Source organism: Elaeis guineensis, chromosome 8 (genome assembly GCF_000442705.2).
Source record: "Elaeis guineensis isolate ETL-2024a chromosome 8, EG11, whole genome shotgun sequence".
Classification (NCBI taxonomy): domain Eukaryota; kingdom Viridiplantae; phylum Streptophyta; class Magnoliopsida; order Arecales; family Arecaceae; genus Elaeis; species Elaeis guineensis.
Window position 1 is genome coordinate 10278885 of NC_026000.2, and position 11642 is coordinate 10290526.

Here is an 11642-nt window from a genome sequence, read left to right on the forward strand (position 1 = left end):
ACTGCATCAATGATGAAATAATAAAATAATAATATTTATATTTTAATTTATATTTTATTAATAATATATATTTTTTTTTTTGACAACATACGCGCGTATCGTAAAAAACAATAAAATTGTGAGGTTTACCATATTATTAGATCCCTAACTTGCTGTAAGAACATCTCCGCGTGCTAGTCACATCATTCGGGCATCCATCATTAATATATACGCATTTACCAGAGAATAGCATTATATGAATTCACACAAATTTAAATAATTTAGACATAAATAAAAAATATATATAATTTTAAAACAAATATAAAGATAAAACAAGTTTTTCCATGTAGATCTAGACACACGTGCCAGACTCCTTAATTTTTTATTAATCGCACAAATCACTTCTAACAGTATGAAATATAATTTAAAATAGTTAAAGGTATCCCGTTTTCGGAAGCCGTGGGCCGGCAGAGACTGCAGCCAACCCATCAAAGAACACGTGATCTTATCCAAAAAGGACACGTGGGCCCCCAATTCATTGTCAAAATATGGTGTACAACCGATACGGCCAGTGTTTGATTCACCGTTACAGAGGCGTGGCACAAACGCGCCTTCAAAAGAAGGGGGGTTCGGGTTGTATCATTCGCGCAAAAGAATGATCCATGTTATTTCGCTACGTCGACCGTTCAATCTCTCCCCGCACGGCGCTCAAAGCCCGTCGGAATCCTGCATGCACCGCCTGCACAGCTCCTGACCGTTGGACACTATCCAACGGTGGATTCGCGGAGAATCTTCTTACTCGCGAAAGATACAACGACTGTCCCTGGGGAGGTGGGCCCCTAACTCACAGGCTTTGAAGTACTCTTGACAAAAATAGAAACCCATCGAACCTATCTTCCAGGAGCCGAGTATCACACTCCGTCCCAATGTGCGGGAATTCTTGGTAGGTAACCAGTAAACGGAACGGCAAGGCCCGTCAATTCGAAGCGGAAAGATTGGAGGACGAGGCAATAAAAGCACAGTAATTGGGGGCCCCTCCCCGGACACAAAAATACAAAACAAAACAAAAAAATCCGCCTGGGGGGTCCCATCGCGCCCGGCCCTCCTTTCACCAGACGCAACATCGGCATTAATTGGGAGAGAGCTCCGGAGATGAGTGCGGAGCGCGCGGTGAAAGCTCCCTCCTTTGCTTAAAAGATCCATCCTTGCCGATCGACTCCAGCTGAAAAAATCGGAGAGAAATCGAGGAAAAAAGAAGAGGATTTTGGGGCGAGAAGGAGGCATGCGGGCGGAGATGGAGGAAGGGGAGATCGAGGAGGGCAGCAGCGCGCGGCTGTCGCGGTCGGAGACGAGGTGGGTGGACGGGAGCGAGGTGGACTCGGAGTCGCCACCGTGGTCGCTCCAGGAGGACGAGAGCTGGGGCGGCATGGCGGTGGTCCAGGCCCCCGGGGAGGGATCGCTGCGGCGGAGGCTTGCCAAGAAGCCCCGGAGGGTCGATTCCCTGGACGTGGAGGCTATGGGCATCGCCGATTCCCACAAGCATCGCCAAAAGGTAGTTCCTTTTAAGGGTTTTGGATGTTCTCTGGGTTCTGGGCTTTGACTTTTGAGTGCTTCTCGGAGTTTGAGTCCGACCTCGGAAATTCTGTCTTTTGGATGTTTGTAGTGATATTCTCTCCATTTTCAACGGGGTGCGAATTGGGATACTCTGGCGACTATTTTTACTGGGAGTGAGCGATAGTAAGATCGTCTTTGGAAACGAGAGGATTCTTGATTCAGCTGTTTTTTTAGGTGTTTCACTAAAGAGAAACAAATATATATCTATCTTTTCCAAAAAAAATCGCGTTTTTTTTCTCAAAAAAGTGTTTGTTCATGATGCTTCAAAATGATTTTGGGGCAAAAGATGCTCTAAAATAACTGAAGGTGGACAACAATTTGAAATATCTTGTATGAGTTAAATTAGCAAATTGATCATCATTGTGAGCATAGCCCTCCAACCTGATCCAGACCATCTGGGGTTGGCCTTATATATTTTTCTTTGTTGATCTTCTCTATTATATCATACATCTGTAAGATTTTAGATATCCTTTCTCACAAAGTTATCTTTGTACTCCCTCCTCCATCCTTGACCCATCGACACAAATGCAAGCCGCTCAGTTTTGCAAGGCCTCCTTGGGTCCTTGCTGCACATGCCTTATACCATCTCAGCAGCTCTTTCATTTTGTTTGCAATTAGAACAGTTCATGGTTTTCCTTGCTGGACTTCATTGACCTACCTTCATCAGTGTTAGGCTGTTAGCACATTTGGACTTGAACATTCTCTCAAACTTAGCCATGCTCATTTGGTATGCTCAGACCTTCTTCACTACCTGACGTTCAGCGGCTGATAAATGCTGTAGGTTGCCCTGCTCTTTAAATGAACTTCTTCTTATGCCTTGAAGTCATAGTTTGATCACATTATCTCGCATAAACACCTCTCCACCTTAACTTTCCTGCTGTAATCATATTTCATATGTCTTTTTCATGTATAGGGCATCAAGCTTGATTAGCCTAATTTTTGTTGTTATTTCCATTCCAATCACGTTGTACATGTGCTTAGTTATAATTCTATTGCATTGTAGAATACTAGAGCTTTTCCAACTCAAGATTTAATTTTGTTCTTATGTCGTCAATGAATGAAAATGGTATAGCCCATGATACCTTCTTGATAGCTGAAGTAGTTTTTTGTATTTTTGTAACATCCCTTAATCTGCATATTTAACATTGAATGGCAACACGAGGAGCCAATGGCTCTCATATTTTGATGGTTGTGACATTTTATTTCTTTTTAGCATTCTTTTTTAACTTCAACTCAAGTTACAAAAGAAATCACATTTCTCACTTCTTAGCCATCATTTTGGGAAGGGCGTTGTTCAAGAATCGATCTTACTGGGAAGAAGAAAAGGATTTTCTTTGCCCACCCAACTTGGACCTCTCAAAAGAATAATAGAAATGCGAAATTAGGATTCTAGTTTTCCTTTTCTTTCATTAGTTGAATAATAAAACTGATTAGAATCCCTTTACTTAGTACTAGTGAGGTCCACCTTTACAAAATCCTAGTAGGATTTCTCTTATAGTTTAGAAAGATCACAGCTTTCCCAAAATTGCCATGACCGATAGAAGCAATCATGAAAAGCAGAGGTCCTCTTGGTGATAGATTTTAACTTCTACATCAATTTTGTCTTTAGTTGTTTTGCCTAATTCTTTCTGCATTGTGACTGATGGCCAGTTAAAGTCATTCCTGAAGAGGAATTTTATTTTGATTAGCCCACTTGAAAGCCCAAACATTATTATATACTCTTGAGTGCTGTATATCAAACTGTTTAGGGGTGACATAGCATCGAAGTGATTCAATTTAAAAAAAGAAATAAAGAAAAAGAAGAGCACCTCACTTGCAACATCTTATCAGGAGGTTATAGCCTCAGGACATTTGATGCACTATTCGGTCTTTTATTGGCAGATCTTGCTACTAGATCCTATCCAAACCTATCCAAGATGGCTAGAGTGGTCCGCAGTTTGCCTAGTGATCCTGCTAGAGCAAGGATTCAAGTGCTAGCCTAAGCCAACCATCTTTTACCATGCTAGGTTGGTGCACGCACTAGGCATTGTTGTGTGTTGCAGCACTCTATGTATCAAAAGGTATGAATTGCCATGCCAACTCATATTGATCCATGTTGGTTCGGCATAGGCTGGTACAGCTAAGTACACTTTGTAATAAGCCCTTCTTTTTTGTGTTATGTTGATTCTGATGCCCAAACTAATGGGCCATATCATTGGGTATGAATCTAGTCCAAGTTGGGTGAGAAGAGATCAGATTGAGTCCACCTAACTTACTGCAACCTGCTTTGAGTTATACTAGATATCTACTCATGGGGACAGACTTGTCTGTTGGACTATCATTTGTTGGACCATGTGGCTCTCATGCATTATTTGATATCTTTGGGGACCATTATTATTTATCATTTCTATCTTTCATGTAGGTGTTTAAGGCCTTCAGCTATGCTGATCGGGCTGATTGTGCTACTACCACTACTAGGATATATACGCATATTCTGTACTCGCTGCATGAGTGGGCCATTAGTCATTGTAAGGGTACATGTAAGACCTTCATCCGTAGCAGTGGATTCTACTCCATTGCATGTAACCTTCCAACATTTGCTTATCAATATTTAGTTTTGGCATTCTATGTAGAGGGTAGAAGAATGGGGATGCATGATCCTTTCTTATTTTGTTATGGGACAACATAGAAAAAGAAATGTACTTCCAATCTCTCATACACTCCTAGTGGATCTTAATGTTTGTATTGTTTCATTTTCTTTATGATGACATGGGTGTAAGTTGCTAATGTGTTTGCTTTTTATATGAAGTAGGTTCTAGATATGTCTGGTTTCACAAGTCTTATATGTAATTGTTTCTCTACACATTAGTGATAGCTCCTGGTGATCACTAAGAAAGCATATGTTATGGCTTAACTGTCACATCATCATGAAGGTTTAATGCATGTGAAGATTAACTCCTTCCTTTTTTCTAACATTAACTCAATTCAGGACCTCCCACTATGGAGCACAGTTGCTATGGCATTTCAAACTCTTGGTGTTGTTTATGGTGACATGGGCACAAGCCCCTTATATGTCTTCAGTGATGTATTCAGCAAAGTTCCAATAAAATCAGAGATTGATGTCTTGGGAGCTTTGTCCTTGGTTATGTACACAATTGCACTCATTCCTTTGGTGAAGTATGTGTGTGTAGTGTTGAAAGCTAATGATAACGGTGAAGGTATGGAATGAAGAATCTAGAAGATGAAACATTTTTTCACTAATTTTTGTGCTGGTCTTTAAACCATGCTTTAGTTTGTCCTTTCTTATTTAATCAAAAAAACTTTTTCATCTCTCTCTCTCGGTAATCATATATCTCCTTTCATGCTTCTGTATTTTCTATCAACATTTTGATTACTAAATATGGTGCCATGACTGAATGTTCAGTGACTGTTATTGCAGGAGGCACTTTTGCATTGTATTCATTGATTTGCAGGTATGCTAAGGTTAGTCTACTTCCAAATCAGCAGCAGGCTGATGAAGATATCTCCAGCTTCCGTCTCAAGTTGCCAACTCCTGAGTTAGAAAGGGCACTAAACATAAAAGAATGCTTGGAAAGAAGTTCTTTTGCAAAAAATATTCTCTTGTTACTCGTCCTAACAGGTACCTCCATGATAATGGGGGATGGTATTCTTACTCCATCATTGTCAGGTATAATATCATCCCTTTACTTAATCTCATTTTTACTCGCCCTGCTGATTCCTAGTTATCAGGACTAAGGTTGTATGTTATGGTCATATTTTCTAGTGCTGCATCATGTGTTTTTTCTCATCTTATTCCTTTTGTATGCAGTAATGTCTGCCCTGAGTGGTCTTCAGGGTGAAATTCCAGGATTTAACACAGGTTTTTAACTCATTCCCCTGTTGATGCCCTGTAGCAGGACTTGCATTCATTTCGTTGTGCCCAAATGCACTTCTAGTTTAGAAGTAATTGGAGTTTCTTTCCTTTACTTTCCTTCACCTTTATATAATTTCTTAAATTCATCTTGCAGATGCTGTGGTCATTGTTTCCATCATAATTCTTGTATTATTGTTCAGCATACAGAGGTTTGGAACTGGCAAAGTTGGTCTCTTGTTTGCACCTATTCTAGCACTTTGGTTCTTCAGTTTGGGGTCCATTGGAATATATAACTTGCTGAAGTATGATATCTCCGTTCTAAGAGCATTGAACCCAGCATACATATATTTCTTTTTCCAGAGGAACAGTGTAGAAGCATGGTCAGCTCTTGGTGGTTGTGTTTTGTGCATTACAGGTTTTTCCTTTATCTCCATGCCTAGATGTTGTTAATTTTCCCGCTTTAGGGTTCTTATTTTCCTGAAAAGGTGGCCTGGACCCTTGAAAAACTACTTCCAAATTTTTGTTTCCTTCTGTCAGTCATGCAAGATTTATTTGGTCAACTTTGATGAGTGATTCAGTATGTTTGGTTTATTTTTATTGTGAGAAATAAATTTTTGGATTCATATATGAAAGCTTTCTTTTTTGCATAAATGTCAAAATAAACAGTTAATCGGAATAGAAGCGTGTTTTCTCTATAGTTTGACGCTCAAGGCTAATTGACATGTTCAGATAATTTTGTTATCGGAAAACATGTAATAGAGGTTCATACAAAACATGCAAGATAAATGAAAAGAGGGAGGTATCTGAAATGGAATCATTTGGTCATAAACGAGCCAATGCAGCACCTGTCATCATTTAAGCATGTTTCTTAATGGCTTGTGGATGAGCTGAACAAGAATCTGATCGCTCTTTCTTTTTTCTCAAGCTGTGGCATATTAGTAAACCATGTTCGTTTGGAGCATGTTATATCAGATGAATTCTTTTGAAGGTTTCCTCAAAATCTTATAATCAATCATTTGAAATAGTGACTCATGTCCTGGGAGCCATCTTATGTGAATGATGATCGACCTTTATGTTTTGTTTGTTTCATAAGAGTTTGTAATGTCGGTGACTCCTTATTTGTCACTTTACATTGGTATAATGCTGGACAGGTGTAAATTCCTCCTTCCTTTCGAAGATATTGGCTTGCACTAACTCTGAAGTACCTTCTGGAGCTGGCTTTGAGTGAGCACCTGACCAGGCAACCAATGATACTTGCTTCTCCGACTAACCTAACAGTGATAGTTTATTAGCTAGAATATCTCCTACCACCTAAGGAATTTTTAATTAAGAGGATATTGAATCAACAATAGCAAAAAAGAAACCAATTTAACAATAAAAAATATACCAATAAGCCAATGGAACATCCGTATCAGAAAAATGAGAGAAAGGAAAAATGTTCACTACGATAAAATCTACAAACTTGTCACCTAGATACTCCTTGAATATGAAAAGAAATAGTCTCAGTACTTCCTGCTAGTCATTTTAAGATAGAAAATGTGGAGAGGCAGGACAATGTTCTAAGAAGGAGCCAAAGGGCCATAAGTCGCATGTTTCACATCCATAACAATCAAACTGAGTGTAAAATAATTTGTTGTTAGCTAAGGAGTAGTTGAAGTATGAGACATCAAGCATGAGATGGACTTGACCCATGAAGAAAGAAAGAACATTTGTTAATGATGAATGGTGTAAAAGTTTAAGTGGAGAGGGAAGAACATAATGCAAAAGCTGCTCAGAGAAGATGAGTTGGTTGAGTATTAATATTGACTTTTGAGAAAGAATTGCTATGCTTGCAAGGAATGCAAAATTAATGAGCTTTAGGAATGCTTAATTTGGTGAAATTTTTTACAATGACATAGAAATCCACATAGGCACAAAGAATCTTGTAGAGTTGATATAACTGTGGTGGGAAAAGTTGCAGAAGGTAAGGTATGAAATTGTGGAAATCTCATGTCATGGATTAGATCTAGATTAGAAAGTCTAGGCCAGCAGCCTATTACAAACCTTATGGCAAGTGGAGGATCCTGGCAGCTGTCGCCATGGTCCCAAATGGTAGGTAATATGTTTTAGTTACAACTTTTATTAAAAATACTAACAGCTTAAATTTGCCTTGTTTTGACAGATTTTATTGGCTTGCTATGGATCCGTATGACCAAACTCATTAATATCCAAATATGTGTCACAGGTTTGGTATTCATAATGGTCTAGATGATGATAATGAAATCTCAAAAATGAAAGTTAGAGAAATCCATGTCTAAAAGAATAGCGTGGTCTTACAGCCTTAATTTCCTTTTAGCTTCCTTGGATATGGTTCATCGTTGATGAGCAGTCCGAGAATTATGTTGGTTGTTATACATCTTTGGTAACCTAAATAAAATGTGAGTGAAGTTTTACTTCTCCCATTAACAACCACTAGAGATTTCACACAAGAAAGGGATTAGTGGCAATTTTGGGCCTTTGGTAGATTCTGATAATTGGATTGTTGGAATTTGGTGATGCGTCATTATTAGTTCAGAGAGGAAGGGTTGAAAAGATGTAATTATGTGTACTCCTTAAGAAAAACATGACCCAATAAATTTGTTATTTTTTTGTTGTTGTCAGAGGGGAACATACCCCAATATACTTTCATGGTACAAGTATGTTCATGATCAAAACTGATAATCAAGGCAATAGTAGGCTTGGAGTTGGAGATTGGTGTCCTGTGATGCGCTACCTTAGGGTTGACAATGATGTAGTTGAGTGTGGCACTTCCATGAGCCACCTCTTTAGGGCTTCCTTGAGATGTTCTGCAGTATGCTAGTAAGAACCCAAGAAGAAAGAAGCATAATTAGAACTAGTTAAGCAAGAACCAGATATTGTTTGATCTAAAGGTACAAAAAGTATGGATTGAGTATAGGCAACTGCAACTAGTAAGGCTGAACCTTTATATTAGCATAGTGTGTAATAACACTTTGTTGTATCTCCCAATGCAAATCCTCTCTAATTTGTCTTGTGACCTGTGTTGTTAACCAGTATAATGGAAGATCCTTTAGTTCTGTTTTGACATGTGCCTTTCACATGATCTGCTATATAAGATAGGAGGACAGAAAATGCTTGACATTTGTTTTTGGACATTCTGTATCTTGACTACTTGAATTACAATGCAAAAGTGAGATATCCATGAGAACACATCAAAGGATGACATTTGAAAGTACTGAACACTCAATAGTTAAAGGGAAAAAAATCATGTACGTCATATGAATGTTATGATCAACAAGTTTTGATTTTGTCGGGGGGACCCTGTTAATTAACTCTGAAATAGCAAGGAGACACTCTAAGTGTGCATCATACAATATGATTTCAGCATTTATAATATATATATATATATATATATATATATATATATATATAGCATTTCTAATTTATTGGTAGGACTTGTTGCAGTTGCTAATGGTGATGAGAACTGATTTTGGTCAATTATGTATATGAAGATGATTATTCATCTAATTTTTTCTCTTCATTACTGTAGGTGCTGAAGCAATGTTTGCTGACCTTGGCCATTTCTCTGTAAAATCTATACAGGTCATTCATTTATGACCAGCCTCTCTGCCTTCTCTTATTTTGTCTTGTCATATTCAGCATTTTTTAGGGCCTATGCCTTTGAATGATATATTTTTGGGTAACTTCCAAGTTTGGCTGTTTTGACAGATAGCCTTCGCGTTTATGGTGTTTCCTTGCCTTCTTTTGGCATACATGGGTCAAGCTGCATATCTAATGAAACAGCCTAGTTCAGCAGAAAGAATATTTTATGATTCTGTTCCAGGTTAGCGTTCTCTGCCATTGCGAGCGGTGCTAGTCTTATGCAGTTCTATGATTCCTTTCCTGCAATCATTTGATCTAAATTAACATATTCAATGCAAAAAATAATTAGTTATTCTATTGTAAGCTAGATAAATTTTGATTTTGAAGTTTGTGAGCAGAGGTTCTTTTCTGGCCAATATTTGTGATAGCAGCACTTGCTGCTATGATCGCCAGTCAGGCCATGATATCAGCAACCTTTTCGTGCATAAAGCAGTCTATGGCTCTTGGCTGCTTCCCCAGGATGAAAGTTATCCATACCTCTAAGAGATTCATGGGTCAGATCTATATCCCTGTCCTCAACTGGTTTCTGATGAGTATGTGTGTAGTTGTTGTTGCCACTTTCAGGAGCACCAATGACATAGCCAATGCATATGGTGAGAATCCCCTTAAATATTTTAACTGCATCTTATCTTAGCTGCTGGTTTTTTGGAAACTTGCTTGCAGATTCATGAGTTCTTTTGTTGTCCTTTTGTTTCTTTGAATTTTATGTACTTGATAACTTACTCTTTTATCATCTTGACTTTGTTTTTGACCCTTTCTTTGTTATTCCTGTTGTTTCCTTGTCCATGCGTTTGCTCTCTGCTGTATTGCAAATTTCCACCATCCAAATTGTTTTACTTTTCACTTTTGTGTAAGTTGCTACTGTTCCGATTAAAAATTGACAATATCAACAGCTTATTAAGCTCCTTCATCCTTCAGGCATTGCGGAAGTTGGGGTGATGCTGGTGAGCACCACATTGGTGACACTAGTAATGCTTCTCATATGGCAAACCAACCTGTTCCTGGCTTTGTGCTTTCCTGCCATATTTGGTGCAGTAGAGCTCATCTACTTATCTGCAGTGCTGTCTAAGATAATGGAAGGTGGGTGGCTACCACTTGCTTTCGCTGCTTGTTTCCTGTGTGTAATGTACACTTGGAACTATGGAAGTGTGCTGAAGTACCAGAGCGAGATCCGGGAGAAGATTTCCATGGACTTTGTTGCTGAGTTGGGATCCACACTTGGCACTGTCAGAGTCCCAGGGATTGGACTCATGTACAATGAGCTGGTCCAAGGCATCCCTTCGATATTTGGGCAGTTCCTGCTTACTCTACCAGCAATTCACTCCACGATCGTGTTTGTCTGCATCAAGTATGTTCCTGTCCCTGTTGTCCCTCTAGAGGAAAGGTTTCTTTTTCGAAGGGTATGCCAGAAGGACTACCACATTTTCCGCTGCGTTGCCCGATATGGATATAAAGATGTTCGGAAGGAGGACCACCAGACATTTGAGCAGCTCTTGGTAGAGAGCCTTGAGCGGTTCTTGAGAAGGGAAGCTCGAGAACTTGCATTGGAGACGAGTGCAGTTGATATTGAGCATGATGATGAGTCTGTGATGTCCAGGGATTCAGGAGCTGCAAGTGGAGCTGGGGAGCTGCATGTTCCATTATTATCCGATCCGAGGTTAGATAATAACCGTGCTTCTTGTTCTGAAGGTGGTGTTTCGGTACTTCCTTGTAGTGCCATGCCTTCGGATGATGATCCAAGTTTGGAGTACGAGCTCTCTGCTCTACGAGAAGCAATGGAATCTGGATTTACTTACCTTCTCGCCCATGGCGATGTGAGGGCACGGAAAGACTCGTGGTTCATGAAGAAGCTGATTATAAATTACTTCTATGCATTCCTAAGGAGGAATTGCAGGGCCGGTGCTGCGAACTTGACAGTTCCCCATATGAACATCATACGGGCCGGAATCACATACATGGTATGAGCTGAAGCTAGTTCATACTTGGACAGCATTGGCATCTTGATAATGTTTTTTGTACCATATCAATGGTATGTTGGAAATTTATTTCTATTATATACTTCTTTGATGGGAAGTAGCGGTTGTTACAGTAGGCCAATTGTTAATGTTGTATTAGTATCACATCTTGTATCCTTTCAATTGTTTGTACAACATACTTTTTAGTGTTCTTTAAAGACAGGCTGAGGACTGGTAAATAGTATTAAGTCTCAAGTTTCAACTGGTTGCAGTCCAGTTATGAATAGGTTCTTTTGGAGGGTGGATGTGCCTTGTGAGCTTGCTGCATGTTGAAGATAGATCATCGAACTTCTCTGAAAGTTGTATGCAACTATTGCCTGTTTTTCCCATGTTGGGAAAGGATTGTATTAGGTTGTAAAAGAACCGATCAGGCTGAGAGAGAACCCAGTGCTTTGAGGATTACAAGAGAAGTCTTGATGTCTGAAGGACAGATTGAAACCAAACATCATCCATGCGCATATCATTTCAAGAAGTTTATCAGTTGGGTTGTAGTATCATAAAGCAGTTAATTTTTATGCACC

At 39.2% G+C, this 11642-nt stretch overlaps 1 protein-coding gene across 1 annotated transcript; it reads left to right on the forward strand.

Moving 5' to 3' along the window:
• The first annotated feature begins 1122 nt into the window (after positions 1-1122).
• LOC105050324 (potassium transporter 23) lies at positions 1123-11345 on the forward strand. The gene is made up of 9 exons (XM_010930295.4): positions 1123-1531; positions 4562-4790; positions 5012-5260; positions 5402-5452; positions 5601-5861; positions 8994-9046; positions 9173-9287; positions 9445-9699; positions 10025-11345. Exons 1-9 carry the CDS (start codon positions 1262-1264, stop codon positions 11068-11070), a joined length of 2529 nt encoding a protein of 842 aa, XP_010928597.1. The 5' UTR covers positions 1123-1261; the 3' UTR covers positions 11071-11345.
• Positions 11346-11642: the final 297 nt, after the last annotated feature.

What these genes read in the sequence shown, in the direction of transcription:
- LOC105050324 (XM_010930295.4), top strand. Translation starts at nt 1,262, where the DNA reads ATGCGGGCGGAGATGGAGGAAGGGGAGATCGAGGAGGGCAGCAGCGCG. An exon ending in CCCACAAGCATCGCCAAAAG is followed by an intron (nt 1,532 to 4,561) that starts GTAGTTCCTTTT and finishes AACTCAATTCAG; the next exon opens with GACCTCCCACTATGGAGCAC. An exon ending in TCTTACTCCATCATTGTCAG is followed by an intron (nt 5,261 to 5,401) that starts GTATAATATCAT and finishes TTTTGTATGCAG; the next exon opens with TAATGTCTGCCCTGAGTGGT.